This window comes from Parus major, chromosome 5 (assembly GCF_001522545.3).
Source record: "Parus major isolate Abel chromosome 5, Parus_major1.1, whole genome shotgun sequence".
Taxonomy (NCBI): Eukaryota; Metazoa; Chordata; class Aves; order Passeriformes; family Paridae; genus Parus; species Parus major.
Window position 1 is genome coordinate 1,952,144 of NC_031774.1, and position 17,964 is coordinate 1,970,107.

Genomic DNA, 17,964 nt, shown 5'->3' on the forward strand with positions numbered 1-17,964 from the left:
TCTTTACTTCTTTACTCTTGTGGACTCAATTGCTGTGGTTTTGGCGGGGGTGGGAGGGGTAAGAAAAAACGGAAAAAAATAATAATAAAAAAAAGGCAACAGCCACATTCCTGATTCTATTTTTCCATAGAGAAGCCCCAGTAACCCTGAGACAATGTTCGGCCTCCAAGGCAAGCCCTGGTGTTTCTGGTCGCTGAGGTGAGCTCACCTACAAAGGAGCAGGGCACCGCATTAACACCCAGCGGCAAAGGTGCGGCGGAAGATGCGAAAACCCGTTTCGATGATTTTGGGTGTTTTAATTGTTGCTGTTGTCACTTATTTATTTTGTCACAGCTGCGGGCAGCGATGCGCGGTGCGGGGCCGTGTCTGGGCGGGCGAGCAGGGCGCTGCCCCTTGGCGAGGAGGGGATCCCGGGGAGCGCCCGCCGTGACCCCGGCTCCAGCCGCCTCGGCTGCGCTCGGGAAATGCAGCAGCGATCGCTCCCTCCCTCCCTCCCTGCCCGGGGGGGTGAAGTGCGAGGCAGCGGGAGGAGCCGTGCGTGTGTGTGTGTGTGCGTGTGTGTGTGTGTGTGTGCGAGCAGCGCCGTGGCTGCCGTGTTTCCTGGTGCCTGCTCCCTGACCCCAGTGGCAGCCCCGATCACTGCACCGCGCCCGCCCTCGCCGCCGCCCCGCTCCCGCAGCCGGACCGGGAGCCGGAGCCGGAGCCGGAGCAGGAGCCGGAGCCGGAGCCAGGGCCGCCGCCGCCGGGCGCCGCCGCGGGGTCGGGCGCAGGCTCTGCCCCGGCCGCGCCCCCGCAGCCCCATGGAGCGGCCCCGCTGCCCGCGCTGAAGGCATCCCCGACCCGCCCGCAGCGGCAGCCGGCGGAGGGAAGGTGAGCGGCCCCGGGCCGGTGTCGGGAGCAGGGGGGCACGGCGGGGGCAGCGCCGCACAAAGCGGCGGGTTAGAGGTGCCGTGTCATGGGCGAGAGCGGAGGAGGGGGGGCGGGCAGGAGCTCCGGCGGCGGCGGCGGCGCCGGGTCCAGCCTCCCGCAAACAATAATGAGGATAAACCCGGCCGCCCGCCGCCCCCGGCGTGACCGCCCGAGCCGGGTCGGGTCGGGTCGGGTCGTGCCGTGTCGCTGCGGCCGCAGCGCCGCTTCCCCGCAGCCGAGGCGGCGATGTCGGCGGCGCTGAGCGAGGCTGCCCTGCCCTGCTCCCCAGGCCGTGCCCCCGCTGCCCTCCGCCGCTGCCCGGCCGGGCGCAGGGGCGGCGGGGGCCGGCGGTGCCGGGGCCGGCCCGGGGGCGGGTGCGGGGTGCGGGGTCGGGGCGGGGGGCGCGGCGGCGGGGCCGGGAGGGTAGGCCGGGGAGCTTTGTGCTGGCTGGGGCCAGCGGGCGGGCGCAGAGCCGAGCAGCCCGGCGGGCGCGGGGACGGGGCTGCCGGCGCCGAGGGACCCGGGGATGGGGGCGAGGCGCGGGGGGGGACACGCCGCAAAAGTAAGGAGGGAAAGGCGGGTTGGTTCGGCGTTCCCCGGCGGAGTTGCCCTTTCGCCGGCGGAGAAGCCGCTCTGAAACCCTGCTCCCGGAGGCCTCAGACACTTGGAACCTTCGGAGGGCTTGGGGGCGCGGTGCGGGAGTCGGCACCGCCGGAATAAAAGCAGCGGGCATCATTCCCCCTCCCCTCGCCCCCCGGCCGGCCCCGCCGCGCTCGCCCGCGGCTGTGTGGAGTTGATCGCATCCCTCCCCCGAGCATCCTCTCCCCCCCACGGCCATTCCGGTCCGTGGCAACCGCGGGCACGGGGGCGACGTGAACTTTGTGCGGCGCGGCACGTACAAGGAGGCAGGGCAGGGGGCGCGGGGCGGGGGCTGCGGCACACGCCGGGACGGGGCCGCGCCGGAGCCATTGGCCACCCAGAGCCATCAATCAGCGCAGGGCGAGCCCGGCGCCCCGCGGGGCCGCGGCCGGGGCGGCCCGGGAGCCGGCGGCGGGCGGAGGTGGGGAGCGGCGGGGAGCCCAGGTACCGGGGGTCGGCGGCGGGGTAAACGGGGTGGGGGAGTGTCGGGGTCCGGCTCCCCGCTCTCCCCGCCGGCTCCGCCGGGCTCGGTGGGTAGCTGGAGCCCGGAGTTGTCCGCAAACTGCAGCGCAGCATCTCGGGGACCGCGGGGCCGCTGGCGAATCCCCGCGGGGCCGGGAGCGCCCCGTGAGTCCGGGGGGCTCCGGGGGCCGAGGCGCGGCCGTGTGGGAGCGACAGCGCCGGGATAGGGCATGGATCCAGCGGAGGTGCTGACACCGGGTTAACCCTTCTCAGCTCCTGCCTTTCAGCGATTGCTGCTACAGCCCGAGCCCGGCTAGAGGCAAATTTTTGAAATTCAGATGAGGAAGGCGTAAATATTTTATTTGGGGAAATGGGTTTTTCGCGTGCCCGTGTGAGCGGCTCTCCGCGCAGTGTAAGGATGCGTTGGAAATGACTTACCTGTGCGGATTTCGTGGCAGTTTTTGACAGGACGGCAGTGTACAGGTTTACAATTAGCTGCAGCTAAGTTTGGGTCAGCCCTGTTCGGAAAAAGTGCCGGCTTGTACCTGTAACACTGAGCTGATGTGTGCAATGGCACATCTCCTGTCTTGCTGCCGCTACAGATACACGCTGGAAAAGGATAACAGCCTCTATCTGGGAAAATGCAACATGCTGAAAAAATAGCATTTAGGTTTTTAATATAGGCACTCTTACTTAAAACTGCCTCGAAAGGCGTGGAAGATATTACACTTTATTTTACTTGATGGGAAAATAATCCAACTTTTTTTTTTTTAGTACTCATCTGCTGTGTGTAACCTTCAAGTAGTGCTCATAGTTGGAGAAAGAAGAATGGTAATGATTCAAAGAAGTCTTTTTTAATTTCTTTTTTTTTTTTTTTTTAATCTTGGGCCTAAGATGCATTTGTTTTAAAGTTTTGAAGTGTTCAGCTTCTTTCTTCTATTTTCTTCAAAGACGTTCACAGTAAAGAAGGTAATAATTAGATACTTTTGATAGTTGAGGTGTAGTACTCTATGGAGTATTAAATGGAAATTAAGAGAATTGACACAGAAGTGAGCTTCAAAATATATTTATTTATTTATTTATTTATTTATTTTTTTTATCCCAGTCTGGCATTTGTTGTTGAATTTCATTTTAAAAGGATACTTTGTTCAGCTTTGTCTCAATTTAAGTAGAGATTTATTTTTAAGATTAAAGATTAGAACAATGGGAAGCAATTGCATCTTATACACTTACAATCGCAGTGAGTCAACTTAAAAGTATTTAATACAGCTATTTAAGTGTCCTCTTGTCATTTGTTTTATGCCAGTTAGTTGTAATTTCTTTCTGTAACATGGACTGTTACAAACATTGTAAAAAATGCCTATTATCTTTATGTATAATTCATTCTCATGAACAAATTAGATTTTTCTTCCATGAGTGAACTATAATATGAAATTTAATGTTCTGACCTTTCTTATGCTGGGTTGCTGAAAACAGGGTCATTTAGCTTTTTTGAAAGCCCAAGCATATTTCTGTTGTTGGTTTAATGCATTGTTTTATATTGTTGCTTTTAATTGCGGGGGAAAAAAAAATAACATTACACATGTAATTTCACACTACTTCTTAATATATGCGGGCTCTAAAGTTCTTGCAGTATAAAAGAAAAACTCTTTTTTTTCTTTTTTTTTTCCCTGTGAGCTCTGATGGCCAGCATTCTCGTTAATGACAGTCATTTCTCTGGCAGGAAGATGTTTTCATTTGTATTTACTTTTCAGTACAGGGCAATTACGCTGCTCTGCCTTGTTGTGCACTTCTTGGTAGTTTCTATCTCAAAAGAACTGCAGTGCCTGGAACAGGACTGCAGTTTGAAGCAGGTGTTGTGTTTTACTGTTATGCAAAATAACACTAAAATATAATTGTAAAGGAAATTCAGGAAACAGCTGCAAACTTGGCATGGCAACCACTACATTATGTGAGCAGTTGTTGCAGCATCTTAACATCACATCTAGCACAGCAAAGATTTGTTTCTGCAACGCTCACCGTTGCTTATTTTTGCTGCTGAAGCCTTGTTCTCATGAGAGAGTTTCCACTAGGTCTGGCAGGAGAAGACCAGACTGTAACCACAGTTACAGTGCTGCACCATCTCTAGTGACAGCTTTTAAATTGGTGCTTTAGTTTTGGTTTCATCTTCTTTTTTTTTTTTTATTTTTTTATTTTTTAATATACTTTTTTCCTTCCAATGCTAAAGAAGGATAGAATCCAGTTACTGGAATGAAGGTTGCACAATGTCTTCAACCCAACTAACATATGGAAGCCTACATAGGCCTGAGGTGGTAAAATAGTAAAATAAATGGCCTATAGCAGGCCATCTGCCATTTGCAGAGCGTTTCCATCGTGCTTCATGCCAAACTGGAAATTAGTCTTTGTATTAAAAATATATTTTGAATACAAATCAAAGATTTCAGATGCCTGATGTTACACATGGCAAACACATTTCTATCTGGGAGCTAGAGAAGGCCAGGAACATTGCACCGGAAAAATATTGCTTAGTTTGATGCTCAGGGCTCAAGTCATTCTCTTCTCTTTCCCATCTCTTTGTCTTCCCAGTAAGCACTGATTTAATTTTGTAAAGTGCACTCCAGGTAGGAAAAGTCCCCTCTTGCCTGTGGCAGCTAAAGGGAGGAATATCAGTGGCTTCTGAGTGCTGTGATTTCGTGTAAGTCCTTGCAGCTACCGCAGCTGAGGATCTGCCTCGCTTTGAAAGAGTTGCTCATCTTGAAAGTATCCTTCGAGCTGCAGCTGATCAATTCTCACAGAGTCCCTCTGAAAGGAAGGCAGCTGAGGTGTCCTCAGTTTATTGACTGAAGAAATCAAACCTCAGGTTTTGTGCAGGAAATTCATCTTTGGGAGGTTTCTGGCTGTTGGGTTGTGCTAATATTGCAGTACACATCCAGTCCTAACACAAAATACGTTTAAGAGCGCTCTGAAGAAGCGAAAGACAGGGATGCATAGAAAGGGAAGAGCCCATTTCTTTCATCTCATGCAGAAATACTTATGTGTAAAATCCCATTTAAGTCAGATAAATCATTACTGTCTGGTAACAGTGAATCCAAACCAGTTTCAATGCTAGTGAGCTGTAATGTGGATATTTTGTTAACATTGCTCACCTTTCTCTGGACACATAAATACTTTGATTCAAAGGTATTTGGGTGTACCTTTTGCTATGCAGTTTTAACATATTCTTTACATCAGTTCCTTGTAAGGCTCTCACTTCTAAAGCTGCAGCAGCACCTTGAAAACAAGTGTGCATGTTTGTGGAAACTCATTTGTCCTTCAGGAAGCTGGGTCGACTTGTGAGTTTTTGTGGTTGCAATTAATACAAGATGTTATTCAAAATAAAGGATATGAAACGGGGAGTATTCAACTGGAGCTTTCAACACAGATATTTTATTCCCCCTTCCCCCACCCCCTGAAGATAAAACCTTACTTTAAGCATTCATCCTTTGGATGTGTCTAATGATGATGGAGTTGGATGATGAGGTAATTAAAAGAAAAAAAAAAAAAGAAAAGCGAATAGTAATGCGTAGAGAGGGGTGATGGGTACATCAAGAGTATAGAGAAAGATCTGAAATCTGAATGGAAATCAGGGAGAGCAGGCAGTGATAGGTCTGTGTGTGTTTACATCTCATGGCTTACAGCAGCGTGCGCTGCCTTTCTCTCCTGGCAGAGGTCACGGCGTTGATGCGGAGCTGCTGGGACTCGGGAGCTGCCCGGAGCACGATGCCCTACCCTGCCCCTGGCCTTGGGAAGCTGTGAGCTGCTCATGTCCATAAGGAGGAAGGATGGCTCATGGAATTCCGTCACAAGGCAAAGTTACCATAACTGTGGATGAGTACAGCTCCAACCCAACGCAGGCGTTCACGCACTACAACATCAACCAGAGCCGCTTCCAGCCTCCACACGTGCACATGTGAGTATTCCCCACCTGTGCCCGGGACCTTGACAGGGCCTTGGCAGCTGGGAAATGTGCTTATAAAAGGCGGAATGGTGAGGTTTCTCAGCCCGGTGTGCCTGAGGGGTGAGGTTTCTCAGCCCGGTGTGCCTGAGGGCTGAGCCTGGAGGTGGCCGTGCCCCGGGCTCGGCGCCACCACCTCGGTGCAACTCTGTTCTCAAGCTTGTCACTTCACTCATCTCGCTTTAACTCGCCTGAGGGACCCGTTGCTTTAAGATTTAAGCTCCCTTCCCCCAGCGCTTACACTCAGCTGCGAAATAGGCCTAATTGGGACTAATTGTCCCCCCTGATCAGTGAATCCTTTGTCCTCCTGGTTGCGAGTGGAATGTGGAATGCGGCACACGTTCCACCCGCAACCTGCCGCACAAAGGAGTCGGGGGCTGCCCCGGAGCTCCTCCGAGGAACTGCAAACACTCTGTGAAACAACAGCCCTGGCCCCAACCAACAAAGCCCTGGGAAGTGGAAAAGAAACCTGGAGGAAAGAAACCTGGAGGAAAGAAACCTGGAGGTTCCTTCCCTCACCTTGTTATTCCTGGGTGTTGTGGCACCCTGGGCACAAAGGGCTGCTCGGCTTTAGCAGAGCTGAGTACCAGCTTCAACTCTGAATTTCCTTCCCATTGTTTAGTGGGGTTTGATCTTTATCAGTTATTTGTGTGAAGGTTCTTTTTCTTTTAGCATTAATGGACTGAAAAGCACGTGAAACTAAAACAAAGCCGACATCTCTTGACATCCTGCGAGGCATTGTTAGGCAGGATTTTGAACCATGTCACACTATTGAATTTGATAAGGATTTTGCATAATAAGGGGGGAAAGTTGTATGGTACTTCATTGCATTTTTGTTATGTAGAAGCCTGCCGGAAGAGTCACAATGTAGGAGTTCAGCACCTTCTAATAGGATTTCATGTGGTTACAATGTTCCTAAAGGCAACTTTAGGAAGGATGCTGAAGAGTGTTTGTTGTGCATTCACTTTTCAAGGTGAAAAACTTTCCATTAATTGCATTTGATTTATTACTACCAGGATGATGTAACTTTGATTTTAGAAACGTTTCCGTGTCTTGATTCACTTTTCAGGCCTTTAGTTGGCAAATTTCTGTTGGGTGTTTTGCACTCCAGCCTCTCCTTCTGACATTAAGTACAAATCTTATTTAGAGAATGAATTCAAAGCAAACAAAAGAAAATCAGAAAGCAGTTTTAAAGAACCCCTTCCTATTGACATTGACTTCAGTGGGAGCTGAATTTAGGACTAAGTGTGGTGTTTAGCACTGCAAAACTTGTTCATGCTTTGTATAAAAAATCTCACAGACATGCAGGCACTCCTCTAAAGGATAGTGTATCTAAATAATAATAGTTAAATTATACTAACTTGATCTTGAAAGATACTTTGTTTGGAAAAACTATGTAGTTGAAATAAAAACTGAAACTTCAAAGTAAGGTACAGTGACAGGATTTGAAATAATTTTTAACTTAAATACTGCAACTTTCTTAAAATCAGAAATTTGGGTTCAACAGAGGGTGTGGCACATGGAAAGGAGATCAGAATTTTGAAAAATTGGAAATGAATTAGTCTCAGATTCACAGTGGAATCAGAGACAGCAGTGTTCAAGTGCAGGAGGTGAGTCCAGGCATAGGTCTGGATAGCAAATGACAGATTTTAGAAAACCTGTTAGAAATAAAAGTGTGACTCCTGACATGTGGGTAAGAGGGAGAGCAAGGAAATGAAGATTTGAGTGTGCTGAGGGTTTGTGTGATGTAAAAACAGTAGAACTGTTTCTGGGGAGTGGGGGACTGGATTATGTGGTAGCTTCATATGGAGTCTTAATTTGACTTCCTAATGTATTGTAATGGGAGTTTTGTGTGCTTATCTGAAAGAGGTTGTCATCAAGTGAGAAATCTGAACAGAAAATTGGTAAAAGCAGTATTAACTAAAAAAAAAATCATGATCTTTTTACCCTCTTACATCTCTGTTAGTGCCACATTGATTTGATTTGGTTTTACAGTCTGCTTTTCTTTGTTGCTGTCTTTTAAAGTAATGCATGTGTGTGGTTTGTTGGTTTCTTTTTGTTTGTTTGGATTTTTTTTTTTTTTCCTAAGAGAGTTTGAAGAGGCTTTATTCTCTAGTGAAAAATTTATTTTAAAAATCGTGGGATGAAGAGAAATGAGTGAAGCAACATGGGAGTTTTGTGACGTGGATGTGAACAGCAGGGCAATCTATTGCTGCACGCCATAAATCAGTAGCTGGGTGCAGCTTTAGGACAGTGCTCTTTGCTAAAGGAAATATTGTTTTTAGAAGTAATTTCTCAGCAGATATGCATCTTCATGTGCAAAGGTGAGAGCTGGTTTCTTTACCTGCATTGAGTCATTTACAAGGTCCTGCATCCTTTGGGTCTAACTCTGATTTCACACAGAGTAAAGAACAGTCTGTGGAATATCACCAGCATAAATCTGGTCAGTAAGGCACTGCTGGCAATACTTTGCCTGTTCACATGTCCTGGGCTTTTCCTCACACTTTTATTTTCTGCCTTTCATGTAGTTCAATCAGCTGGGATGGAGTTCTCTCACCTTCATATGTATTTTTATACCAGCACTCCTTATTCAGTTTGTTTAAGCATATTGTCAGGTAAACAACAGTGTGTTTATTACAGCTGCCTTTGCTTGGGCTGGCAGCAACAGCAGTTTTGTCAGTATAACTTTGGAATCCGTGTGTCCAGCCATTTTATTTTATTTAATTTCATTTTTCTACTAATTAATGTTTGAACAGGTATTCTAAAGGCAATTTTTGCTGCACAGTTGTTTTGCATAAAGGGAAGTAATTTTAAATATTATTTTGTCATCTTGAAGTGATGCTCCCACCCACAGGTTTCATTTACTTTCTGACTGTTATAGAGTGTTTGTACTTGGATGCTTTGTCCAATTAATGTTTACTTTCAGTTAGTTTTAATTAACTGCATCATCTTAGTTCCCTGCTTTCAAGAGCAGCTGCAAAATAATAAATAACAACTATAATATGCTTCCCTGCGCTTCATGTTGATTATTTTTCTTCTGAAAGTTTTCATACTTCCAATTTTTTTTTTGTCAAGAAATTGTGACTTAAGGAGGGAAGTGCTTCTTGCTCCTTAGGTGATTGTGTTAGAGGGTTGTTGGGTTTTTTTTTTTGAGTTTGTTTTTTAAACCAAACCAGCTTTAAAACCTGTTTAGACTTTAGAAATATTCTGTGTGAGGCTGCTAGCAGCAGTGCCAACAATACCAGTGAGCAGCAGTAGGATGCAGCCTGGGGACAAATTCAAATGAAAAACTACTTCCTTAGGTTTTAACCAGACAGAAAAATCCTCCTGCTCAGGGACAATGCCCCATTTACTTGCAGGGGGAAAAAAAAAGGAGAAGAGAGTGAAATAAACCTTGTGTATCTGTTATGGAAGATGCCCCGTTGGACAGGCCTGTCTGGTGAGGATGAGGAAGTTTTGTGAAGATAAAATAAATAAAATATAAATAAATAAGATAAAATAGCTGTAGCTGCTGAAGGCTGAGCCTTTTAGAGGAGCTCTTTAGGTTTCCTCTGATCTCACCAGCATGGCTTGGTGGCTTCTTTTTAGGGTACTTTGAATGCATGTTAACACTTTGTTATGGTTTAAATTCATTAGTAGGGGAGTAAGAAAGCTGGAGGTTTCTGTGCCAGAGCAAAAGTCCTCTGAGTTTATTCATACCTGGAGATACATTTTTCAATCTGTAACTATATAATTTTACTGCATTTTCTGTACTAGAGCAATCCCCCTTGTGAATAATCTTATTTTAAAGCAAAGAGCATGAGCAGAGTTTTATATTGGTAGAAATATGTCTGGTTGAATAAGGTACGTAAATGTCTGTGTGTAAATGTGTATATATAATAAAAATAATAAAATAAAACCACATTTGATCACAGAAAAAAAAAAAAAAAAACCACCAAAACCTTTCAGCTGTGATGAAACTTTGCATTGTTAGAACCCAGAGATCTTTTTAGAGTACTAACCTTGACAGAGGTGATCTTGCTTTGTTTGTTTGGGTTTTTTTGAGGGGAAACCACCCTGCATTTAATGGGCTTTATAAACTCCCACTGAGATTTGTGGGAAATCACGCATTTGATTTGCAGTATTCTCGATTTTTGTTCCATGTAAGGTGTGTGATATTTAGCAGCAGGGGAAAAGAGTTGGCATTAGCAAAATATGAACTCATTTGACATTTACAGAAAAGTGGAGCTGGTACACGTAATGTTATTGGTTGAGAGAATAAGAGATTCAGTCTTACACACAGCTGTACCTTGTGACTGGGCAGGCTCTTCCAGCTGCTACTGATGTGGCAGAATTGTTGCAATTTTGCTGGAAATTGTTGCTCTGGCCATTAATAATAATAATAAAAATTAAAATAATATATTTTTTAATATATATACAAAAGCATACTCAACTTATGACCATACAGGGTTCTTTCCAGTACTTATTTTACCAGATAAACAAATAAATAAACAAATCAGTGCTGTCTGAAACAATTCAGTGGCGTTTAAGCTCAGGTTGTGGAAACAGGAGCACTTTGAATGAGTGCACTTAAAACTTGAGTGTTACTCCCCAACACAGGGGTTTTGTCCTGGGGTCCTGGGCTCACAATCACCTTACCTTGGTGCAGGTTTGGGCTCTTTTCCTTGCCTGGTTCCTCACTGATGGGCAGCACTTCCCAGCCCGTGTGTGAAGGAAAACAAAACCTGTTTTTTCTTTTAGCCAGGAGGCTTTCAGCAGCTGCCCCAGGCTGCTGATCCCTCCAGGGATTCCCTGGAGGACACAGTGGAGGTGAGAGCCCTTCAACTGTCCCAAAATAAAGTCCCCCACTGCAGAAGAGGGCTGGGAACTGATTGTGTTTTGTGCTCCTTCTGCCACAGAACAATGGAAGCCGTGTGGCAAAGATGCCAATTTTAATTGTCATTAAGAAAACTTTCTTATTACTGGTGCCTGTGCATGTCTGTCTGTGTCTGTGTGAGTGAAGTTCTCTACCATCTTACTGATTTTACATTGTTCAAAGTTACTTGTGGAAAAAATGTAGGCAACATGTAAGTTCTAAACTTAAATTTTATGTGCTTCTTAAAGAAGCTACACTTATTTGGGATGCTGGAGCGCGGAGCATACTAAAAGTGCTCCACAGTGGTGATGTAAAGCTCAGGAATTACAGTTTTCTAATTAAAATTCAAATTTAGGCCCCTTGTATTGTGTTTATACAGTGCAGCCATCATATGCCAAGCACTCTTGAAAAAATGATGAAATTTCTCACCTTTTTTTCTTTGATTGAAAAAAGGAATAATACCAATTTACCTTTAAAAAAAAAATGGCCTGACATCCCTGGAAGGCTAATACTGTAAAAGTGCCAATATTATTATTATTATAAATGTAGGACAGGTTTAAAATATTTTTTTTTTTGTCGCCACTGCCCTATTATTGCTGTCTTTCCACATTGCCCTGAGACAGAAGCCAGGTCTGGTTTCAATTGGTGATAAACCCTTTCCCTCTTGTGCTGGTGGGACCAGGCTGCCAGAGCAGTCTCTGTGCCTATCAAAACCAATCCATCAGTCCCTCAGTGTGAAGCATCAGCCTTCTGCAGCTCCCATGTGCTGTCTGGGTGAGGAAAGCTGTGCCTGGAGGTTCCTCCAGGGCTGCAAGGGGGGAAGATCCCTGCTAGAAGGAGAAGCTGAACCTGCTGCTCCCCAGCTGCTCCTCCCTGCCCCTGTGCCAGGAGTGCTGGCAGAGCCTTTTGGAGACTGCTGGATGGGCTGTGACACCAAAATAGTCCAGGTTAGAAACGCCCAGGTAGTGGGGTGGGGTTTTTGGTTTGGTTGGATGGGGCATTTTTTGGTGATTTTGGTTTCAGTTTTGGGTTTTTTTCCCAGTGATCGGTGTAGCCTCAGCAGCAGAGGGTCACAGGGAGCTGGCACTGTGCTTATGGACCCACCAGTGGGCAGGGATGGAAGGAAGGGGATATTTGTTCACCTTTTTTGCAGAAGGAAGAAGACTGATGCAGATTTTCATTGGTGTTTCATTGTGCTGGTTCATTTTCATTCAAAAATGTGCTGTTAAAACACCTCGTGGGATCAGTCTGGCTGCTGTTGGTAAACCCTGAGAGGGAGAAAAGGAATGGATTTTGTGTTCATGTGTGTTGGTGTTCTTCTCTGCTGTGTTAATCATGCAGAGCAGCCTCCAGGTCACAAACACTTTATCTGTAAGGCCCCATCTCAGTAGCTGAGGACTACAAAAGGCAATTTTCATTCCCTGGTCTGACTTTATATGCAATACTGTTAACTGTAGGGTTCATTTAGTGGTCAGTCATACTTAGACACAGCTGACTTGCACTTCCACCTTTATGTACAGCACACAAATGTGTTCTTACCTTTTGGGAGATGTGTGGTGGGATCTGGCTTTCTGCAGCAGTGGCTCCTGCCACAGTCCCTTGTTCTGGGGAAGCTCTTTGCTGTGGGGTGGTTTGACAAAATAGATGGACATACATGTTGCAGTCAGGATGTTGTACTGTCACTGGAAGTTTGTTAATATCTTCTTTTAAAATATCAGGGCAGTAAGGATATTGCTGTGGAAGAAGCAGATTCTTGTTTTTATTTAGTGCTTGGAGGGTGAGATACAATCTGTCCTGTGAAACAACTTCTGGAGCTGAGATTTCCAAACACAGGGTTAATAACTACATTTGCAGGCCCCAAACTGGAGAATTTTTGGCTCATGGTTTTCTCCTAGTGGCAGGATGAGGCTGGTCTTCTTCCCAGGCACAGTGAGCCTGTGACACAAGGATATTCCAAGGAAAGTGCTGCAGCTACCTATCACACATCTTCCTCTTTTCTTCTTTCTTGCTAGATTTTTTTTTTTTTATAAATAAGCAAAAGGAAAGCCCTGTAAACAATGTGAGTTTAGATATCTATGTTATGTTAAATTATTATATGCAGCTTGCTTATGTTTGATGCAGGACTATTTCAGAAGTGATCAAGTGTTGGTCATGGACATTGATTTTTTTTTTTGTGCTCACTGTTGGCACGGTAATTTTTTGAGTTTAAATTTCTGATCTTGAGCTCTCAGAGGTGGCTTAATTTTGGAGCCAGTTGCCTAACATTGTTATCCATGGGAAAAATCCAGAAATGGAGGGCTAGTGTGTCTCCCTCTCAAAGGAACACTGGAACAGTTTGAATTCTGTAATATGCCACGATGTAACCTGAGAAAATAAATGCTTTTAGGCACAGCAGAAGTACAGGGCAGGGACAGGGACTTTGAAATGTGCATTTCTGAACAGTGAGCTTGGAAAGTTCCTGCTGGGAAGGCACAGCCCAGCTTTACCTGAATTCCCTCAAGTGACAGGGAGGAGGGGGAGTGCCAGTGCTGGGTAGGAAGTCCCCCCCAGTCTTGCATGGGATAATCATTCCCTTCATAATTCACACCAGCTTTTCCCAAGTCCCTAGAGGTGATTTTCCAGCAAGTTGTGAGTTTTGGTCCTTGGAGCAATGACTTCTTGTTTCCAGTGGTTTGAATCATACTTGGCACTGGCAGCTGTGGTTTTTATGGACTCCATGGAGGTTGTTCCTGCTTGCAGAAATGGAGTCTCTCAGGTCTTTCCTGCAACGTTCCTGCAGAACAGGCTGCCTGCATATGTGCATGCACCTATTTCATAGCAGGTATTTCAGAAGATACAGCTAGTTTGATGGGATGTGGAAATTCAAGTTTTACCCATTTTCTTTCGGTTTTGATGTGGGCCATTAAGGCTGCAGTTTTTAGATGGTGTATTGTAGAGGGCAAGTTTTGTGTTGCTGTGTGGTTGTTTTTAATTAGGAGGAAGCTGTGACTGAATTATGGATTTGTTTGGGCTGGATTATAAACTCCAGCCATTAATCTAGCACTGCCAGGTCTACCACAATATAAACCAATATATTACCAGCTAAAGATACTTTAAAAAAATCCAGCAAATTAAGATCACATAAAATAAAACAGCGAACACGTGTGCATTTAAAACACCGAAGTCAAACCAATTCTGTCCTGTGGTAAATGAGACTAATCTTCATTTAATGGCTTTTATTTTGCTGCTTTTTTCAAACAAAAAGTTAGGGTTGGGTAATCTTGCACTCAGCAGCATTCCTGGAGCAATACCAAGTGCTTGGAGCAGAAAACGTCAAGTCTGGATTCCAAACAATAAAGTTTAGGTACCTGGAGTTGCAGTCATTTTATTTATCTCCTGAAGAGTTGGCCATAAAGCTTGGTCATAACCTCGATAAAGCTGAGATTTCTCCCAGCACAGGAGCTGTCTGTATCCTGCAGGATCTGCTGCTGGGGCTTTCAGAGTGGGGCAGAGAGGATGGCTGGAGAGCAGGTCAGCTCATCATCCCCAAATGCAGTCATCATCTTCATAACTGGTGAATTTTATTTCTGCTGCCAGCAGAGTTCACCTGTGTACTCCACTGAGAGAGAGATGCTTGCCCTTATTTTTTTAATGCCCTATTTTATAATGGGTGTATTTTCTAAATTTAAATCATTATGTTGAGGGGAGCGACAAATAAAATCCCAGTTGTCTCCTGTTTTTACTGAAAGATTATTTAAATTACTGTGCTGTGTAGTGTCTTTCAAGGTTTGTTTTTGTCACAGGTTGTGGATTTCATATTCCCAGACCCTCTCCTCCCATGCTGGCTGACATTTGGGCTACAGAGATTCTGCTGGATGTTGAGAAGGGGGAAAAAAACCAGCACCAGAGGCTTCCTTGCAGCAGAGTCTCCACTTACTGTACTGGGCATTAACTTATATCCAGCACATTAGACTTAAAAGCACAGAGCCATTAAGTGTAGCGCTCCCTTCCCAGGAGGGCAGCAGATGGAGAGAGGATGGGGGAGGGAAGGAGGAAGGAGTGTGATAGAGGAGCTCGATCTGATGTATTTGTAAGCCAGGAAAAACTTGCTATTTACCACGTTTACAATTTCTCTGGGATAAGGAATTGAGTGTAGTGAGTGTGAGCATGAAGGTCAGCGCATTACTCCTAAATGTTTGGCTGTTGCATCAGTTTATGGGAAGGAAAAGGTGCTAGTCCAGTGTGTCTCCTGTTCCTTTTATATAGGGAGCACAAAGAAAAAAGTCATTACTTTTTAATTACTCCAGGCTTCTTTGTTTCTTAAAGCACATTCACTTTTGGCCAGCAGTGAGCATGAACAATGGGTTATTTGCTTTCCTGTGGATGGTGGAGGAGTAGTTTTAGGGAAAATAATGTTCAGGATTAAAATTTCACGTCATCCAGCATATTTAATAAATAGAAGCCTTGTCCTATACTTGTGAAATGCAGTGATTAGTGACATCATTATTGCTTCCAGTGGGACAGGACCTGCCACTTAAAAATACCAGATTAAGTGGCTCCCTCAGTTTTAAGCAACCATTCTTTCAAGGACTTGTTTTCCCTCGTTGTTAGCAATGTACATATAAGATTATGATAATTGACAGATATTAAGGAAGAGGGAAATTTTGTCTTTGTGGTGTGTTTATTTTGTAAATTTAAAGTCATCCAGGCATTCACTTTTCCTCTTGGGGGAAAGCAGTGAATAAATTAAAATTAAATAAAGACACAATTATATATGAAAAAAAATTATATAACCCGGGTATAATCTTTGAATTACTTGAAAAGTTCTTATATATAATTGTTTAATTTTGATTGTATCTCTCTTGACATTGGTTTAATTTTCCATCATCTTGGCTGTTAAATAGGGTTGTTTGCAAGGAGAATTCATTTTGTTCTGCTCTCAATACTATTCTGTGCCTTGAAAGTTTCCACTTATGTACCCTCTTTGGCTTTTTGAGGGAGAGTTATGACTCAGATTATTAGGTGTTTTGGAGGTGATTTTAATTGTTTGTAATAAAGTTCTGAGGACAGAAATGCATAATGAGACTGCACAGATCAAATGCTGGAGCGGGAGCTTCGAGCACCCTCTGAGAATTAAAATGCTGATGGTAATGCTAGGGGTGGTATATGATTTTTTTTTTCCCCCCCCCTTTTTTTATCTTTGCTGTGACCTTTGGTGGTGTTCTGCTCAGCTACTCTGCATGGCTGCTTTCTGAGAGTGCTGCTGCCTTAATGGGAGGATCACACACGCTGCTCCTCTCAGAACCTGACACATCATCTTGGCAGCAAAACACAGACCTTTAACGCGTGGAGTTTTCATTTGTTGTTGGTTACCCATGAGTTCTGTGCCTTTGAGAAGACAGGTTGGGTTAAAAATGTATGTGTGCAGAATGGAGACTTCATTTTCTTTGGCTTAGGATAGGGAAGGAAATCCCTGGTCTCAAGGAGTTAAAATGGTCTGTATTTAGGGGGGGTTTTGTTCTGCCTTCTGGCTCATTCATTTTAGGTATCATTGTCACAGAGCATATTTTCCTGAAAAGAATCCTTGCAGCCAGTCTAGAGAAATATTAATTGAAGCTGAAAATTAATTTTGGGTCACCTGGCTTCCTTGATAGTCTGTTCATACCATCATTTCACACAGTCACTGTTTTCAGTCAGTGTTCCTCAGAAGATGTCATTCTCAAGAATGAGAAAGATCTCTTGTAAATCATCTCATTCAGTGAAGAGTTAAAAGTTATGAACTGAAACCTGGATAGCCAGGAAGTTGGTAGAGTTTTTTAATAAATTAGTTCAGATTAAATGGGGTCCTGCAGCAGATTGGGAATAAGACAGGCAATTTTCTGTACATCTGTCCATAAAGAGACCATTTTCTTTGGGTCCAGATACTTAAACAATAAAATGCAGGAGGAATGTAGTGGAGCTGACCAATACAGAATAAATGGAAGCTGAGAAATGTATAAATGATCTAAAATACCCAGAAACAGACAAAGATAAGATGTGTTGAGGTGTAGTTCTTAGCACACCTTGCACCTGCAGCCATATTTACTTTGTTACAATTTTGCTGTCTGCACATATGTGTTTAAAGACTTTCCTGCCCCTGGAAAGACAGATTCCCAGTGTTGGAATCTGTCTTTCATGTTTCATTATTTTCCTAACAAAAAGGTTTTTTAGATTTTGAACTTCCAGACTTAATGCCTTGTAGTTGTTTGCACAGAATCATGGCCATGCTGACCAAGAGGTTGTTTATAGGAATTAAAGCAGAATTCTTTCTTGTATTTTGTTGATTTTTGTGGGTTTTTGTTGTGTTTTTTTTGGTTTTTTTTAAGGCACCAAACAGCTGTCGGTGGGGTAGAATTTCTGTTTGTTTAGTGTGTTATTAGATAATGAGCTCTAAAGGAAAAATCAAGCATCCTGCTATCTGTCCTCTGAGTCATCTAATCCTAAACAACATGCTGTGCATTCATACTGCATAGACAGGTATGTTCAAAGAATTCATGGATTTATTTTTTTCCCCCTGTTTTCTAAACATAAGAAGAGTTTAAGAGTTAAAATGTCGATTCTTTAACGGTGTAACTGAATTAATATTATATTTTGGCTACATGGGGAGTTGCTGGAGTGGCCAGCCTTCTGATTTTAGCACCTTCCCAAAAGCTGCAGAAGGAACATTTGAATGGAGCACGAAAAAGTTTCTTGAACTGAATTAGTTTGCACTTAGTTTACTTGAATACTTTGACCTGAAGCAGTGATAATCAAAAATCCAGGTACATGGGTGGCTCTGTCTGGGAAAAGTACAGAAGAGAGAGTAAAACCTGGGCTGTCACAGGTGAGTGTAGTCTTAAAGCAGTGACTACACAGGGCACAGCAAAAACCTTTTCCTCTTTGCCTTACTTATGCTGCTGCCTGCATTTTTGAAATCCACTGCACAGCCACACTTGTATTTTCTCTGGGGAGCCTTGGCACTGTAGTTTGGATGTGTCTTCTGCAATGTGTGATACGGCTGCCAATTGACCTGGCAGCTCAAATCAAGTTAGGAGGTCAACTGCACCAAGGGAAAAGGAGCCATATTCATTAACCCCCATGTATCTTT

General features: G+C 44.5%; 1 protein-coding gene across 3 annotated transcripts in view; it reads left to right on the top strand.

The window, feature by feature from the left end:
- Window positions 1-751: 751 nt before the first annotated feature.
- Window positions 752-17,964, top strand: part of MPPED2 (metallophosphoesterase domain containing 2) — a 102,530-nt gene continuing 85,317 nt past the window's right edge. Inside the window, exons 1-2 of one of the 3 annotated variants that reach the window (XM_015632190.3) lie at window positions 752-870; window positions 5,717-5,959. In XM_015632190.3, the coding sequence (XP_015487676.1) occupies window positions 5,832-5,959 (128 nt within the window). In that variant the 5' untranslated portion in view covers window positions 752-870; window positions 5,717-5,831. Of the gene's footprint in view, window positions 871-2,071; window positions 2,842-2,912; window positions 2,980-5,716; window positions 5,960-17,964 lie in introns of those variants that run through there. The other 2 variants (XM_015632193.3, XM_015632191.2) reach the window with 2 other exon arrangements.